Below are 19,804 nucleotides of genomic sequence, written 5' to 3' on the forward strand. Positions count from 1 at the left end.
TTCAAGACAGGTTGCCCCTGGGAGCTCCTCTATGCTGATGACCTTGCCCTAATTGCGGAGTCACTATCAGAACTAGAGGAGAAGTTTCAGGTGTGGAAGCAAGGTCTAGAATTGAAGGGCCTTAGAGTCAACCTAGCTAAAACCAAAATCCTAATAAGTAGGAAGGTAGATAAAACACAAACCCCTTCAGGTAGATGGCCCTGCTCAGTATGTAGAAAAGGAGTAGGTAGTAACTCTATAAGATGTACCCGGTGCAAGCTATGGACACATAAGAGGTGCAGCAACATCAAAGGCAGGTTAACTAGCAAGTTAGTTTTTGTTTGTGGCAGATGTTCAGGTGCAATAAAGACTGCAAACAAACAGGAAACAACTTCTATCTCATTCCAGGGTGAAAAACTAGAGGTAGTCGATAGCTTCCGCTATCTGGGCGACCAAGTTAGTAGTGGGGGTGGGTGCGCTGAAAGTGTAGCTGCTAGAATAAGAATAGCCTGGGCAAAGTTTAGAGAGCTCTTACCCCTGCTGGCGACAAAGGGACTCTCACTCAGAGTAAAAGGCAGACTGTATGACGCATGCGTACGAACAACCATGCTACATGGCAGTGAAACATGGGCTGTAACTGCTGAGGACATACGTAAGCTCGCAAGGAATGAAGCCAGTATGCTCCGTTGGATGTGTAATGTCAATGTGAATACCCGTCAGAGTGTAAGTATCTTGAGAGAAAAGCTGAACATTAGAAGCATCAGTTGTGGCGTGCAAGAGAGACGATTGCGCTGGTATGGACATGTGGTGAGAATGGAGGAGGATAGCTGCGTGAAAAAGTGCCACACCCTAACAGTTGAGGGAACCCGTGGAAGAGGTAGGCCCAGGAAGACCTGGGCTGAGGTGGTGAGGCAAGACCTTCGTACATTGGGCCTCACCGAGGCGATGACTACGGACCGAGACCTTTGGAAATGGGCTGTGCGTGAGAAGACCCGGCAAGCCAAGTAAGATCGTTGCCAGTGCCCCTGGACTGGTTCTTGTGCGGGTGGCACATGAGATGCACCATTTTGAGCGTGGCCGTTGCCAGTACCGCCTGACTGGCTCCTGTAGGATTTTCGAGCAAGATCGTTGCCAGTGCCCCTGGACTGGCTTGTGCGGGTGGCACATAAAAGACACCATTTCGAGCGTGGCCGTTTTCGTGCGGGTGACACGTAAAAGCACCCACTACACTCTCTGAGTGGTTGGCGTTAGGAAGGGCATCCAGCTGTAGAAACTCTGCCAAATCAGACTGGAGCCTGGTGTTGCCATCCGGTTTCACCAGTCCTCAGTCAAATCGTCCAACCCATGCTAGCATGGAAAGCGGACGTTAAACGATGATGATGATGACACACATTAACATGAAATATTCTATGCAATGCATGGAAATAAACATTCAGCAAAACTAACAGACAACAATAGTTTATAACGGACAAATGGACAGAGGCTGGTGCTGAACTATTAGTCCCAACTTACTTCATCATATTCATCATCAGACTCATTCCTTTTGATGTATTCTACTACTTCATCTCTTTCCATATAACCACCACCATAACCTGAATATTAAAAGAAAAAGGAAACAAAAACAGAGGTTAAATCATCGTTGCTGCCATCACAAACACATAATATACATGGTTGTGTGGTCAAAAAGTTTACTCTGCAACCATGTGTTTTGGGGTTCAACCCCACTATAAGACACACTGGACAAGTGTCTTCTACTATAGCCCCAGGTCAATCAAAGCTTTTTGAATGAAACTGGTACAAGGAAACTCTTTACAGAAGCCTATTATGTGTATGTGTGCATTAGTTTATGTGCCTGCACAAGTGCACAACTGTTTATAATCTTTATTGACATCATTTCCAGTTATTCTATGCTTTCAAAGATCAGAGGAATAAAAAAAAAAACTATTAAAAAATGGTTAATAAGGAGGGTGTCTAACCATAAAATGCTGCCTTAAGTAGTCCCTATTCAACCCATAATAGCATAGGAATATGGACATCAACTGAACAAACAAATTTGGGGGAAAGCTCTCCACCAGAGAAACTTCCTTTTCAAGGTACACTTCAATTTTAGCTTTTTTACTAAACTGATAAAATGACCCAGTTAGTTTTTTCAACTTCTAATAAAATGAAATTCTATTTGGAAAACAGAATTAAATAACTTACAAACGATACAGATTAATCAACAATAGAAAAAAAAACTGAATAAATAAATAAAAACCACACTTACCCGTCCGTGGTTCAATCCTGCCATATTTCGGAGCATTGCACATGTTACAAGCTGTCCTTCGAGCCCAGTTCACATTACCACAACTAGATAGCACCACAGAAAAAACAACAGATAATCAACAATTGTCTTCAGAGTTCTGCATAAAAGTCATATAAGACAACAGGTTTAGAAATATTTTTTTAACAGAGATCATATCTCCAGCCCTCATACCTCAGTTAATTTGTCTGTGAGGAGTAACATTCTGAGAGTTGACCCACCACTTCTTCCCAACTCTACCTCTGACAAAATTATCTTCCATTCAAAACCAGCATTTTTATATTCATCACTCAGCATCCAATTATAGTACAGGTCCACACCAGAGCAGCCGTCTCTTACATACATTAGCTGATGTCTTTAGTGTTCAGCTGACTGGAGCTCTATCACCATTATATATGATTCACACTGAATAAATGCTCAGATGCATACAAAGACATCGCAGACAGTACAGATACCAACACCAATGAAGGAGCCTCTACATAGTCATTCAACTTGACAGAAAGAGCAATCAAATCTTTAAAAAAAGAGAGGGGGTGCACACTGTATAATGTATTAAATGCAATGTCTCAGGGGGAAAAAAAGGACCCACTACATTCTTGGAGTGGTTGGTGTTAGGAAGGGCATCCAGCTGTAGAAACCATGCCAAATCAAACCGGAACTTGGTGCAGCTCCCCAGCTTACCAGTTTTCTGTCAAACTGTTCAACCAATTTTAGAAATATTACATTTCTAAATATCTCACAGAGATTTATAAAGCAATGGTTTGTTGCTTGTGTCACATGGCCAACTGGAAACAGTGTTTCCTGGGGCTAAATAGCAGTAGCAGTTTTCCCTTTCCGGGGACTGCCACATTAAGTTGGCAACAAACCATCACTTTGTCTAACCAATGTCGGCATGGAAAACAGATATCAAATGATGACGATAAAAACACCCATTCTGTTGTGTCTCTAGACAAGAAACACTATATTTATACCAGTCTGTCTGAAAAGGTTACTTCTACTTCAGGACTGAGTGGTTCAGTGATAAGGACAATCATCAAATGATGATTACAACAGAGAGGAAAGTAGTCATTATCATCATCATCATTTAATGTTCACTTTTAGGTGTTTGTATGGATCGGATGGAATTTGTTGAGGTGAATTTTCTACAGCTGGATGCTTTTCCTGTTGCCAACCATCACTTGTTTCCAAGTAACACAACATTCCCCATGACCAGACATGTTTGCCTTAAGGTGACATTTGTTTAGAACTGTCACATCAAGTCAGGGTAAGGAGACAATAACACACATACATATACACAAACACATACGTATTGCATGCATGTATGTGATGGGCTTTTTCAGTTTCTGTTCACCAAATCCACTCATAAGGTTTTAATCAACCAGGATGTATAGTAGGAGACACTCACACAAGGTGCCATGCAGTGGGACTGAAACCAAGACCATGCTGTTGGGAAGCCAACTTCTGACAACACAGCCACACCTAAGAAGGATAACTAATTATAAAAAAAATACAAAAAAAAAAAAACCTTCTGCTCAAACTCCCTGTAAATATCCAAAAATTGACAGGAGTCAAGTTTGTAATACAAGTTTGATCCTTTTAATATCAATCTTGCTTGACAGTACTTGTACTTAAGTATTCATATTTAAATTAAAATCTTAATTAATATCTAATTAAAACATATTTCAGATGGTCAAGCCAATAAGGGTGCTTCTATATGGTCCCATGACTTGCTAGAAATAGTAGTAAGACACCTCTAAAAAAATGTGATGATCATAGGTGGGGGTAGGGGTCAAACAATGACACCACCCTTTTACTGAACTTCACCTTGGTAATGCTGAAAACATAGCAATTTACTTATAGTAACAAAAGCTTTATAACAAATTTATCAGCTTACCTTTTACACTGCCAGTCATCAGCACTAAATAGACCCCTGCTTTTTTCTGCCATTGCCTTGCCAATCTCCGTTCCACCTTTCTTGTATGAGACAATTTCTTTTTTATCTAAAGAACAAGGAGTTTTAGAATTAGATTTGAGACATAAGAAACACAGTATAAACACTATTTGGCAAACTAATGGGGTAGCCAATAAGTAAATATGCAACCTGCTGGATATGGAAACTAAATCTCACTCAAATCACACCCTTCTGTCTCAAAAAATAAAAGAGCTTTGGATAATTTAACCCTAGGTAAACTATTCTAGAAAAAAGGAGAAAAGTAGGTTGGTCACTGCTAGAACTCTAATCATAAATCAGCTTGATAAGGGCTGAGCTGAAGGTACACAACAAAGAAGAGAAAAGAACATTAGATAATGTTTGTAAAATGAAAGGAAAAAAGAAAGAGATGATCACAACTGGAACATCTCTGATCATGTCTGCTTGGTCAGAGATGACCTAAGACTAAACTTATTTTACAGCAAGGTTCAAAATCTCAAATGTTAAATCAGAAGTGTTACCAGATAAAGTTTATCACAGAATTAACTGAGCCAACAAGGAAACTTCTCAACCTGCTAGAAATAGTAGATGACTAAATCAAAACACATTATACTGTCTTATAAAGCAGTAGTTACCAAACTTTTTCAGGTTACTGCCACATTCCTAGCTGCCCTTCACCCTCACCACCACAAATATAAACCACTTTCTGCAGCAAATTCAAAACTGTATTTCACAAATAAAACTCAAACCTAATTAACCTATTAATATATTTTTTTACATCTGTCACCCCATTATCATCCCACTTTTCTTCAATGCTCCTGCCCCTGGATCTTTCCAATCCCCACCCCCACCTCCAAGGGGACAGTACTGCCCACTTTGGAAACCACTGTTATAAACCAAAGGAATGACACACATTAGATAATATAATCCGAGATATCCATCAGAAAATACACTGTTTTTGATCATATTTGATTAATCAAAGATGGCTTGGAATAAAACAACAGTTAATTCTGTTAAGAATCACAAAGACATATAGAACTGTGATTCCAGTTTTTGTTACTTCATAGATGATGACAACCTATGCAAGTAGTTCTCCGAGAAAAGTTTTTAAATGTATTAAAGGATGTAATATGTGTCCTGTGCTGAAGAAACACAATGAAATATATGCAAATTTGAACTTACATAATCATCATTTAATATCCTTTTTCAATGCCAGCAGGGGTTGGATAGTTTGATAGGGTACAACAAACCACAGGGCTACATTAAGCTCCAATGTCAGCTCTAATGCCAGCCACTTTATAGTGTGTACTGGGTACTTTTTTTTTTTTTTTGGTGCCACCAGCACTAGAGAGGGCACCTGGTAACTTGCAAGATGAGAAAAGAACAGGAAAAAGGAAAAAGCCCTCTCAGCTAAGTTGGAGCAAGTATTTGAATGGAGTGGTGGTATTATGCCAGGAGTAGAAAGGATAAAACATGACCGAGAGGCAAGCATAGGTGTCTTGTCATAGAGGAGATACAAGGCTACCCAACATTTTATAAGAATGGGAGTAACTAGAAAGGCGGCAGAGATGGTAGTAATGAGATGAGATAATAATCTGACAGTATCTAACTGGCTATTTGGCCTGTATTCTTGGAAAATACACTGCTCAATGATGATGACAAGAGATCATGGCAATAGTGATGATGATGGTGGTAATGTGGATCATGGTGATGTCAGTAATATTGATGGTAGTAGTGATGATTTACTGTAGCTTTATAGTTATTTCTTACAACAACAATAATAATTTAATTCTATTGGGAGAAATTGGAATTGACATGAGGACAGAGCAGGCCCAAAGCAAGTGCTCTATTGGGGACAGCTAGGATTTTGAGATTGGTGCTTGGGTGTTGAATGTCTTCCACAATAAGTTAAGATCCAAGTACCAAAAGCTTATAGGTTGTGGAAAGAGATCTTGTGAGACCTCTAACACATTGCTGTCTTCTCTCACAGTATCAACCAGAACAAGACAAAGCACTCTGAGTCATAGAATAATAATAATAATATTTTCAGTTCATTATAGCCAAGGCAAGTCTTTGTTGAAAAAGGAAAATGAGATATAATCAATTGGGTTGAATCAATATCACAACTACTGATTTTATTGAGCCATGAGAGATTAATGATAAGACTGACCCAAATAAGATTTCAGTATGATTACCAAACAAACTAAAGCATCCAGGCTGGTTGTCAATAATTAATCCCTGTTTATGGCTTCCTGATAACTTTCATAGGAATTAGATTACAAGTTGTGTATGTATGTATGTATATACATATATATAGTACGAAAAAGGAGGAAGAGAATTTCAATTATCCCCACATGGTGAGTTGTAATGCAATATATATATATATATACTACACTCGGAGTGGTTGGCGTTAGGAAGGGCATCCAGCTGTAGAAACTCTGCCAAATCAGATTGGAGCCTGGTGTAGCCATCTGGTTAGCCAGTCCTCAGTCAAATCGTCCAACCCATGCTAGCATGGAAAGTGGACGTTAAACGATGATGATGATGATATATATATATATATATAAAATAAAAGAAGGAAAATGCACAGTTTTCATAGTTTTGATATATTTTAAATGAAAGAGTATTGTGGTTGTCGACCGGTTTTACTTTCGCTAATCATGACATTGAAATTATTGTAATTTTGTATTAAGAAAAGTTTAGTCCATGTTCTTGTATGAAAGTTTGTGACTGAATCAGCAATTAGAAAAATCTAAGTGGAGGTAATTGGTGATAGTTATTACACGGGACAGGGGAGGTAATTGCTCATTTTTGGAGTGTGATAAATAAACATACAAAAACTCATTAGCTAAAGTAGTGAGATGAAATATGAAGTGATGGATATGTGATCATGAATTAAAATATATACTGAGACCAAAGTTGGTTATGCATTCATATTTAGGTGTGTTCTGTAGTTTTCAATAAATAAATTTTCTTTATTTAAACATTCAGATTTTTCTACTTGTTGATTCATTCACAAACATTCATACAAGAAATTGGGCTAAAATCTTGAGAAAATACAAAATTACAATAATTTCAAAATCATGATTAACAAAAGCAAAAGCAGTCAACAACCACAATACTCTTTCATTTAAAATATATAAAAACTATGTAAACTGTGTGCATTTTCCTTCTTTTATTATGTGTGTATATATATATATGTGTGTGTGTGTGTGTGTGTGTATCATCATCATCATCATCGTCGTTTAACGTCTGTTTTCCATGCTGACATGGATTGGATGGTTCAACTGGGGTCTGGAAAGCCAGGAGGCTGCACCAGGCTGATCTGGCAATGTTTCTACAGCTGGACGTCCATCCTAACGCCAACCACTCTGAGAGTGTAGTGGGTGCTTTTTATGTGCCACCAGCACAGGGGCCACGGGGGGCTGGCATCACCACGGTTAGATGGTGCTTTTTATGTGCCACCGGCATGGGAGCCAGTCAAGGCGGTGCTGATATCGGCCACGTTTGAATGTTGCTTTTTATGTGCCACCGGCACAGAAGCCAGTTGGAGCAAGGGGGCTGGCATCGACCACGTTCGGATGGTGCTTTTTACGCGCCACGGGCATCGGGAACACAATTACTATTTCCATTTTTGATTGTGATTTGATTCCATTTTGATATTGATGTACTTGACACAATAGGTCTCCTCAAGCACAGCATGTTGCCCTACGATCCAAGGGTACTTTTTGAGTTGGCTGGTTATGCGACACTGGTGTAGGTTACAGTTGTGATCTCACTTTATTTGCCGGATCTTCTCAGTCACAGCACATCTCCAGAGCTCTCTGTCTTTTGTCATTTCCTGTAAGGCCCAATGTTCGAAGGTCATGCTTCACTACCTCATCCCATGTTCAGTCCCACTGCATGGCACCTTGGACAAGTGTCTCCTACTATAGTCTCAGGCTGACCAAAGCCTTCTGTGTGGATTTGATAGACAGTTTATGTCCCTTGTAACTTAGCAGTTTAACAAAAGAGACAGATAGAATAAGTACTAAGCCTAAAAAAATAAGTCCTAGGGTTGACTTGTTCAATTAAAACCCTGCAAGGCAGTGCCCCAGCATGGCCACAACCAAATGACTGAAACAAAATAATTCTCACTACCTCAAGCTGTAAAGTGATCAGAATTACTTTTATTTTATTTTTTGTGTGTGTACAGGATAATAGTAACTTTTGTCACATATTATTACTTAGCCACGTATTGTAACAGAATTTCATGACCAGACACAATCCTTGGACTGCAGTGGCTGATAGTGAGAACTAACTGGTTTCAGCCATTGGACTGTGGCCAAGCTGGTACATTGCCATCAAGAGTTTTCATTGATTATATTGATCTCAGTACTTTCTCTGATAACTACTTAATCTCAGAAGGAGGAAGGGCAAAGCTGACACAGGAAGATTTTACACTCAAAACATAGTGAGATAGTCAATACCACAAGGTATTTTGTTTGATGTTTGATTCTTCCACAAATTTCTTAAGACTACAATGTAAGCATGAGGGATGTGCAATGAACAAAGGCATCTTCGGTAGTCTGCATAGTGGACTTGGAAGAGCTGCATTGCTGGGTAAACAATTCTTGGTTTGGAGGAGTTAATGAAATTCTCCAGGTGTTGTAGACATTGTTTTTCGCTTGAACAGCTACAAGTGAACCACTTGAGAAAGTGAGTTTTTGTAGCATGTGGAACGTGGAGGGGACATGCCTAAAAGGATAGTAGACAGTTTGAGAATGTCACATTGAACAATAGAGAGAAAGAAGATTAGAAAAACAGAATTAACAAGGTTGATTCATGGGTACTTCATTGCAATAAGAGATTTTTGTGGTGATATAAAATTGTTGTTTAGCTCTAGGTTAGCACTAATCAAGCAGACCGATGCTTAAAGAAGTCCCAGTTGAAACAATCTCATCTTTTCTCCAGACATAGTATATGGAGACCTACAGTTCTTCAGACAGTATATTTAGGACTGTATTAAGCAATATACTCTTCAGGCATATTGTATCTACGGCTCCGTTAAACAGATGTACTCTTCAGACATAGTTTATCTAAGACAATAATAACCAATGTATTCTTCAGACAATATATCTAAGACTACACTATCCAATATGCTCTTTCAGGTATAATTTATTAATAAGTACATTATTCAATGTGTTCTTCAGACAATGCATCCCTCATTTTTCTTATCATGGTTGGGTACAATTTAATCATAGCTTTGCTGCTATTTCTATAAGATCAACCAAAGTTACAAAGGCTCCTACATTTGTTTCACTGATTGTTAGTAATGTTTCGACATTAGGTGATGCTCTTAATTTACATGTTCTAACAGGAGAGATAAAAAGGTTTGTGATCAGTAAGCTATGTAATAAGGTTTGTGATTAGCAAACTATGTAATGAGTTCATTTTTATTACAGTTCATATATAATTACATTTGTGTATTCAGTAACACTGCTTTCCTAACAATTTGTAAATTCTAAATTTCAATTCTTTAAAAAAAATTAAATCACAATAAATGAAAAATGTTTTTGAAGAAAAATTATAATTACCCATTTTGGAAATTTCGTTTTCCTCAATAGAGACAAGCAAATCACAGCTTTCCTCCTGGAATAAAACAAAACTATTTAATATTAATAAATGCAAATTAAAAAAGAAAAAAATGTTTTTTCATGCTAATAGAAAGGGAGAGGAAAACAGTATGAAATTTCAGAAGGAAGACATGTGAAATAAGATATCCTTAACTTGCAAAACAACAGTTAGAGACATGAAGGGCATTTTGGTTATAAAACGCTTCAAAAATATATTTATTCATCCTAAGCTACTAGCATAGAAAACTGACATAAAAATGAATGAATTGAATATATATATATACACAAATACACATACACATAAATACATACATATATGTCTATATACACATAGTATGTATGTATATATACATACCATAGTAGTCATCAACTCAATTTCAAGCTTAGCAACTTTCTCATTGCAGACATCTAACAAGTTTAATAAGGTTTCTACCTACTTCTGATTTTGTTTTAAACTTTTTAAGAAATGCTGCACATAATTTTATCAAAAATCACATCAAGAGCAGCTCCCCAAGTGTGCATTCATTACAAATGAATTTTCAGCCCAACAGTATGAGTACATCTTGGCACATAAAGGACAGCATATATATATATAGACATACACACACACCTGTGTGTATATGCATGTATCTATGTATGTACGTGTGACAACTGCCATCTGAGAAGTGACAATACTGAATATGCAGGAGAGTAGCAGCTATGTAATTCTATAAGGTGTATTAAATGTACACCATGATTATACAAGAAGTATGGTGGGATCAGAGGTAAGCTGACAGAGAAGGAAGACTTTGCATGAGTAGTTAGCAGTAAGAAGCAACTGTAAATAAATTCTTTCAAATGCTTGGAAGATTCCATAGAGGTAACCGATAGCTTCACTTACTTACATATTTTAATTAGCAGAAGAGGTGAGTACTCTGAAGGCATAGTAGCCAGGGTAAGAGCAGGATAGAAAAAACTTTAGGGATCTATAACCTCTCTTGGTAACAAAGGAATTCTTTCTGAGTGAAGAGTAAATTGTATGAAGTATGATGTTGCAAGACAATGAAACCCGGTCATTGAATGTACAAAGACTAAAAAGAAATGGGATGAGCAAGCTGGGCAGGAAATGAGATATTAGTATGCATGAAAATGAACCATAAATGAGCTGAGAGAAAAACAGGAAGTAAAGTCAGAGGTAGTGTGCAAGAGGTAAGACTATGCTTGCATAGGTATGTGATGTGTACACAGGATGACAATTGAATTAGAGAAGTGCCAAGCAATACAAGTAGAAGCAATCTGTGGAAGAAGAAGCCCAATGGGTAGAAGAGGTGAAAATCATCTGAGAAGGCTGAATCTCATGAAGGAGGGGATTGCAGTAAGTGGTGAGACCCTGCATGAGAGAAAAACCCACCCAACCCAATCAAGTATGGAAAAGCAAACATAAATTGATGATTTTATTTTTGTATTTGGTTTGCAAGATTCTCAATATGATCTTGTACATTGAAACACATTTTGCTGCATTCCTGTAGATTCATTATACTAATAATGAATCTATAATTATACAGCAAAATCTGTTTATCATACTAATAATAAACACAGTGGTTCTATTTCATTTATTATTATCAGTCAGTTAACATTAAACCAATTGTTTGATTAATTGTTCAGTCAATCAGCTAGATTTATCAAAATCCTTTTATTGCCATTCACAATCTTAGCAACAACATACCCTATCTAACTAGCAGACAGACCTGAAGCTGACCTGGAATAGGAAGGGCATGTCATTGATGAGGGTGAGAATAGCAATGAAAGGACTTCGACAAACATGACTGATTGATAGATTGACCGAACAATTAATCAAACAATCAATTAGTTAACTGGTTAAATGTTAGCCGACTGACTAAAAATAATAAAAGTGAATGAAATAGAACCACTGCACATTTATTATTGGCATAATGAACCTCCCAAGATACAACAAAACTGGTGATGATTCATATGTACACACATAAGCAGTCTTTCAAGTATGTATTGTAGGTCAGACGTACAGATGAGCAAACAGGTTTCATATATACAATGGAAGTGAGGGATATGAATAGCAACAAGTAGATAATATGTATACAAAGAAAAAAACTGTATTGATGTATGTAACTGCACATATGTACACATAAACATATATATATATCATCATCATTGTCGTTTAACGTCCGCTTTCCATGCTAGCATGGGTTGGATGATTTGACTGAGGACTGACGAACCAGATGGTTGCACCAGGCTCCAATCTGATCTGGCAGAGCTTCTACAGCTGGATGCCCTTCCTAACACCAACCACTCTGAGAGTGTAGTGGATGCTTTTACGTGCCACCAGCACGAGAGCCAGTCAGGTGGTACTAGCAATGGCCACGCTCAAATGGTGTTTTTTACATGTCACCTGCACAGGAGTCAGTCCAGCAGCACTGGCAACGACCTCACTCGAATGTTTTGTTCACGTGCCAGTGCCACTTAACTGGCTCCTGTGCCAGTGGCATGTAAAAAGTACCATTTGATCATGGTTCATGCCAGTACAGCCTGACTGTCCCTTGTGCCGGTGGCACAAAAAAAGCACCTACTACAGTGAACTTTGCCAGATCAGATTGGAGCTTGCTGCAGCCTTCTGGCTCGCCAGCCCTCAGTCAAACCATCCAGCCCATGCCAGCAAGGAAAGTAAACGTTAAACGATGACGATGATGATGTATATATATATGTTCTGTGAAAAACATGTCTGGCCATTGGAAATATTACTTAGCTTGGAACCATGCAGCAGTCAGTAACAAGCATTGCTGTTGAGTCAAAGCAAAAAGACTCCGACTCCTCTACTATTGGTACCTCCAACTCCAACTTCTCTTTATGTAATTATAGTCTACATAACTCATAAAGCATATGCATATGCTTGTACTTTGAGTAGGCCTATATGTTATAACTGGTTTATATAAAAGAATAAAGATATTGTGAGTTGGAGTCATAGCCAATATAGTTTTACCGACTCCGACTCCAGCTACCCCTTAATAGTTTCTGACTCCAACTCCATGGCCCTGGTAACAAGCCTGTCGCAGTAAATTCCATCTGACCAATATGAGCATGGAAAAGTGGATACTAAAACAGTATTGAATACACATCAGTCATTGTTTAAGGATTGTTTTACTACCTCATTACAGACTAGACAAGATATAGGGAAACTGTTGCCAAACAGTTTCCCCATGATTTTTTAAGGGTGATAGCATGGTCCAAAGGCAGAAAGTCTACAACAATTAAAAGCAAGTAGCAAATTGTTTCAGCCTGTACACCTGTTGATAGTATGTAACTCACTGCCACCTGTTTCACTAGACTTTAAACATCACTGTAACTTTGGCGTAAGAGGCAAGAGAGTTTGTTTACACTTTGCTCAAAGTGCTGCCTCAAGTTTCCTGAGGGAAGGAGTGACTAACACTAAATCACTTGCAGTACAAATAGTGACAAACAGACAACTCCTTTGTATCAAATGATATTTTAGTTGATTTTGTCTCAGACAAAACAGAAAACAATTAAGAGTTAATAGCATCCTTAGAGAATTCGGTCAAACTATTCTATTTCTTTTTATTTTGAAACACTAATTTCATCTTTTTGTTTTTCTTGTTACTCTAAATATGAAGGATTTCTTATTCCATTTCTCATGTTTTTGGAGGAGACGTACTGTCCATGGCTTTCCCATATATGTAAATGAATTGTAATATATTATTTTATCAAGAGAGGAAAAAGACTTTTCGCACATTGACCATCAGAATAGAGACTTGGTGGATAATAGTTTTAAACTGACGTGTGTGTTACAACACTCATAAGATGTCACGAAGCTTTGAATTCACATAAATGACAATCATAGGGAGTTATGGTAATGAGACCACAAAAACCTTTACAAATTAGAAAATTTTCTGCGATATCCCTCAATTGTTTTTACAGGACAAATTGGATAATGTAACCCAAGTTACACTATCCCTGAAGCGATACGAACAGGTCATAGCAACAACAACAACAACAACAACAACAAAGACTGGGAAGAAGGGGTCTTTTGTGGTCACCGAACGTGGAATTGATTTTAATACTCTTAAACGCAGAAAACTGAAGTTCGGTATTAGGATAAGGTTAAATTTTGAAATTTACTGTATCTCTCCTCATCTATAATACGTGCTGTTTAACTTGAGGCCAACCGTAACTGATGACCATTACATCTTTTTTGTATGTCTAGTACAACATCGGCCAGTTTATCTTTAAGATAATTGGTATGAGGGAGTGATATGGGGGAATTTGGCTGCTATTTCTTGCAGACCGAGCAACTGCGATTTATAAGTGGAAAGAGAACGGAAAGTTGTCGCTGTATATATTATATAACCAACGACATTGTAGGAAAGTAAGTCAAATGAAATCGTTTCAACAAGTATTATTTACAACCAGTCGGTGATATCAGGTGTCACAAAAACCACCACGTATCTGAAATTATTCTAGCGTGGGACACACTCACTCTAAACATATCAGCAGATGGAGAAATGAGGACGGCGTGAAAGATTAAATGATTTCTCTCACCCCAAACGTAAAAATAGAAAAAACATTTCCAACAAGGAATGGGAACTTGTAATAATTATTGTAATTTCTCCATCTTCTTTTTCCTCATGTGTATATATATATATATATATATATATATATATATACATGAAAACATGGGGAAAAAGTTTTAGACATTGAAGGACATCATGATGTTTTTTTTTTTGTTTCAACGTCTACGTTTTGATTTGGAGGGGGGGGGGTCTATCGGAAGTGACTACAGACCACGTCGAAACATTCAGCTAGGTGTCGTAACACGCACAAAAGACTAATAGTTTTTTTTTTTTTTTCATTAATTCTAATATTTAATTTATATTTGCCAAAAACGAAACATCGCTTGTATATGTTTATTTACTAAGTTTCTTATAGGATTACATATTCATTTTATCTTAATATGCGACACAACGCGGAAAGAGCTAAGGCTATGTAAGAATGTGGATATTAAGGGTTATGTACAATAGCGAAGGCATGCTTACTTCCAGTATGTCATGTATTAGGGAATCCCGTCTCCAAAAAAGGAGGTAATGAAAATAGCCAAGCAATTTAGATAAGGAGAAAATGAAACTGCTGTTAACTGCTCAGAAATATTGCTTAAGAAATGCTTATATACCGAAATACGAGTCGAAAATGTCTTTGTTTTCAGTTTAAAAAATACCAAAATAAAAACATGGTTAAATAAACAGAACTGAACATCGTTTTTGTATAATTGAGTCTCATAAATTCATCCATGTGACAATGTAATTTTTGTACGACAAATCATTTCAGAATATTGTTTACATTTTTTCCAAATGTTTTGTAATCATACTGTAGGAACCCCAGACAATGGATCCATGAATTTCATATCACTAATAATATTCGTATCTTATTTTTCAAATAAATTCATGTGAATACATATTGAAAAGAATTCCCAAACTTTGGTTTGTAAGGTGACTTGAAAAAATAATAATTTCTAGCATAGGTATAAGGTTGCAAATTTTAAAGGAAAGAGTTAGTGGATTACATCAATCCCAGTACTTTAGTTTATCGACACCAGAAGAATGAAAGGCAAAGTTACCCACAGCGGTATTTGAATTTGAAATGTAAAGAACCGCAAAATATTTTGTCCGATGCGTAAAGCATCCTACCAAGATACTAGCCTCACTTGAAATGTTCCATTTTCTAATTTCAGTAACTCTCATTAACTCCCCTAGTCGCGGGCCCCCCCCCCAACGCTTATTACCGAATTTGTGTTTGTGTATATATACAATTTTGTTTTTAATAAGTGAAAGTCACAGTATGACTCAGCGGCCTAGTGTTTCGCACACGGCATACACAAGACTCTCGGCCCTGGGTCACTTTGTAATTTATGCCGATTAAAAGTAAAATATATATACTAAATGTATTGAGTTCTTTTTCTCTTTGTTCTAGCAAGCATACACGTATATAAATCTGTTGATTCACCAGAAGCGATCAATATATATATATATATATATATATATATATATATATATATATATATATATCACAAATACAATATATTATCAACGTATCAACGAACTAATGAAACAGCTTCTCAGTAATCGATCGGCAAGAAATAACAGCCAAATCTCTTGATGGCACATAATGCAATCTTAGTTACGTTTGAATTTAACAAAAAAAAGTCATAGATGGAAAATCTTCAATTGTAAATCTACTCGATTAAAACTAACCTGAGAACTATATAACTAAGAACAAATACATTGGGAAAATTAAGAGCGTACTTCGGAACAACCAACCCTCTTTTAAACCACACCCTAGTTGTTTGAGGCACGCGCACAGACGAAAACAATGTGGTCATGGCTGGAATGGCCTTTGATCATAGGTCTGTCTGTTTTGGCAGGACTGCCCAATGGTTAAACATGTTTAGAAAAGGAGTCTGATTTTCACATCCTCAATATATATATAACGTCAGTCATGCCTGGCATTGATTTTATCGATCCCTACAACCTAAGTAGATAGCAAGGTGAAGTCTACACCAGTAGGATTTGAACACTGAATCAAAAACATCGAAATTATTGGCAAAGATTTTGTCCAAGGTCGGCCCTGATCACATTGACCTATATAATCAAAAGCGTTCCACAAGTGACCATCTCGCATTCTTGTATGTTAGGGACTACATTATCTATTCTATTCTTGTTTAGCCGACAGGTCGGCCCTGCTCGAGCATACTTATCATTAAAGGCCTTCCAACAGTGACCATCCACTTTTTGTATATTTTGTATATCAGGGACTATCTTGTCCAGTATACCTTTAAAGATGATAGGGTGTAATTTGAGAGATTTTTCTATTTGTCAGGTCGCTCGCCTACATGAGGCTCCTTCTTTGACACGAATGGAAAAAGCGTTTGTGCGGGCTGACGCTCAAGTGTTTTAGATGTAAATTGTCCCTATAGGCCACAATACTTCAGATTCATATATTACATTAAAGAAGTTAGAAAAAAAGAAAGTTGAATCTGTTTATGTGCGTCTCAATGGTATTTACCTTATTTGCCATAATAGCCAAAATATACATAAAAGTTTCAAAACTACACACATTGCCTACGTTTATCTACGTGGTGCAGAATGTGTGCATCTGCATATATGTTATGCAGTTTGTTCTTAACGTGCACAAATTGTGATGCGGTTTGCTTGTAACATATACACGTATCGATATTGTGTAGTGTTTATAGCATGCATGTGTACAGATGAGTGTCTGAAAATCCGAGGCAGTTATATATTTGTAGCTATCTGTATACATGTTGCAGTTAGTGTTTATAACATGCATGTGAACGTATTCGTGCATGTATTATTATACAGTATACAGGTATTTTCTATAACGACACGAAGCTCTACGTAAGGTGGTGTGATGATTATAGTATGGTATTGTGTAATATAGAACTAGGAAAAAAGCAAACATACAAACCAGTTTGTTTATTGCTTTCTTTCACGTCAAACACAAAGACTGGGCCGGTTTTTTTCGGTTGTTATTTATTTGTTGTTCTTTGATTCCGGACTGATACAGCAAATGCAACAACAAAAATAATACTAATAATTAATTTTTTTTTTAAATAGTTATTTCCTCTTATATTGTTCTGATCAGAGATGAAAAAATAATAAATAATACCAGTGAAATTTATTCCCGCCAACACCCGTCAGTTGGGATTATTTCGAGTCCGAGGTGGCAAGAACTAGACATTGACAGTAACTTAACATGACAGACATTGTGTGCAAGATTAAAATAAAATCTCGCCCAAAGTCACGACAAGACTCCAACGAGATTTAGCGGAACAAATTCGACTTTCAAAACAATTAATTAAAAATCTTAATCATTGTTTTACTTTACTTTTGTTTGAAGTTAGGAATATATATATTTATGTATGTGATAAAAAAAAAGTAACAAAATAAATCGAGAAATTTCTGAACATGTAATGAAATTTTTTTTCGTAACAGGAAGCTAAATCGCAACACCTTTTTCCGGCTCGCCGGGCGCTTTAAAGTCGTGCCCTGCAGGATGCGAATTAAGAGCCCACTAAGTTGATTATATTGTAGCTTTAATGCATCTGTTAACTTTTTCTATATACAGAACTTTCAAGGAGTTATAGAAGTAGGATTTTCCGTGTGAAGATCATTCCTTGGTCGGGCAAATCAAAATAATCACCCATACCTACTTATATCTTTATCTTTTATCTGTTTCAGTTATTAGACCCCCAGTACTTATATATATATATATATATATATATATATATATATATATATATATATATATATATATATATATATATATATATATATTGTTTGTTTTTATGTCAAGTTGTTTATAAAAGCAATTTAAACATTAAACGAAGGATTACTCAATACTTTTTACTTGAGTATAAAATTTTACAAGGAAAAAGGTTGACCATAACTTCAAAATTTCAGTTTCCACGCCTTCAGTACAGTCTTATGACAACAAGTAAATATATGTCTGTGCAAATAAGTGTTTTTTAAACACATAGCGACAATGAACATTAATTCAATAAAGGACTCAATACATTTATGATTTATTAAAAGTGACATCAAATATATATTTATATATATATTAACTCTCTATATAAATATATATATCCAGTTTCAGGCAAGGAATGAAATTCATAGTCCTAGAATCACTTGGTAACTTTACCAATTAGAAATTATATGTGCATGTATGTACGTATGTATCATTTAATATACACAAGATTTAAATTCAAACTACTATTAAATCTATACATTGTCAGGCAAGCATGTATAGTATACTGTGTGTTTCCATGCAATCTTTCAGGCTCAGATATACAACATCGCCGGTTCTTTTTTGAAAGTAAGAAAGGACACTGGTCTTTGAGAAAAACGTGAGAAAGGTTGAGAGGACGAGAAAAGGAAAAATGAAAATTCAGAATTGTGTCCTCTTGGCACATTTGAATTGGAATTAATGTGGTTGGTGTAAGTTGATTCAATGGGAGAAGGTCAAAGTTTGTAAGACTACATGCTAAATCTGCAGAGGTTGATGTTACAAGTTCAATAAAAGAAATTTGATCGGATGCTTACATTTAATAAAAATTTCAGAATGGGAATTGGGAAGTTAAGTAGTATATAAGAGTGCTTAAATCTAAAAAGGATATGGGATCTTTCAGCTACAAAACCTGCATCTCATTGAACCATTAACATATGGTGTGGATCATTCCAAAATGCACCACTTGATGCTGTGCAGTGTGTAGTTGGCCTTTGTGAGTCCCAAACGTGGCCAGATAACTTTGTAGCTTTTTTCTTATCCATGTGTTAGAAAGACGAAAAGTGGTTAGCATATCATTTTTTAAAACCACTTTCTCATATACCAATGGACTTTTTCTTTTGAGTTTCCTTATTTTGGAACACTATATTGACTTTAGTTTCATAAACCACTGAGTTAATTATACATTCTTGATTGAGTGGGCAAGTTTCTGGCTCTCAGCAGTTACGACTCGGAATGGGTACCTGGTGTGGCACGCATATGACAATATTTTTCATGCTTGGGCAGCATCTATATGAGACTTTCACTGAACAAGTAGGTAGTATCAAGAAGGGCAAGCAATTGTAGAAATTGCGCCAAAACAGATTATGGAACCTGGTGCAGCCCCTCGCCTTACCAGTTTCTGTCAGTCATTCAACCCTTGCCAACATGAAAAACATGCTAAATGATGATACTACATATATATATATATATATATATATATATATATAAAGGAATACAAAAAATGGGACAAGAACACAAAACATCCAGACAGATGATGCAAAAAAGGGACAAGAAAATGCAAGGATGGGTCATTTGGAGATTTCATTCCTCAGTCGAGTTCCAGATTATCTTTGCAATTTCAGCTGGTTATACTCGAGATTGCTCCAATCTGGC

At 36.6% G+C, this 19,804-nt stretch overlaps 1 protein-coding gene across 3 annotated transcripts in view; it reads right to left on the bottom strand.

Moving 5' to 3' along the window:
• LOC106870730 (uncharacterized) overlaps nt 1–17,635 on the bottom strand; it is a 37,876-nt gene extending 20,241 nt beyond the window's left edge. Inside the window, exons 1-5 of one of the 3 annotated variants that reach the window (XM_089350907.1) lie at nt 17,330–17,635; nt 9,788–9,842; nt 4,176–4,281; nt 2,246–2,328; nt 1,492–1,571 (exon numbers count right to left, since the gene is read on the bottom strand). In XM_089350907.1, the coding sequence (XP_089207033.1) occupies nt 1,492–1,571; nt 2,246–2,328; nt 4,176–4,281; nt 9,788–9,791 (273 nt within the window). In that variant the 5' untranslated portion in view covers nt 9,792–9,842; nt 17,330–17,635. Of the gene's footprint in view, nt 1–1,491; nt 1,572–2,245; nt 2,329–4,175; nt 4,282–9,787; nt 9,843–15,468; nt 15,585–17,325 lie in introns of those variants that run through there. The other 2 variants (XM_089350908.1, XM_014916903.3) reach the window with 2 other exon arrangements.
• Between the last annotated feature and the right edge of the window lie 2,169 nt (nt 17,636–19,804).

Source organism: Octopus bimaculoides, chromosome 4, assembly GCF_046866305.1.
Source record: "Octopus bimaculoides isolate indiv1 chromosome 4, ASM4686630v1, whole genome shotgun sequence".
Lineage (NCBI taxonomy): Eukaryota > Metazoa > Mollusca > Cephalopoda > Octopoda > Octopodidae > Octopus > Octopus bimaculoides.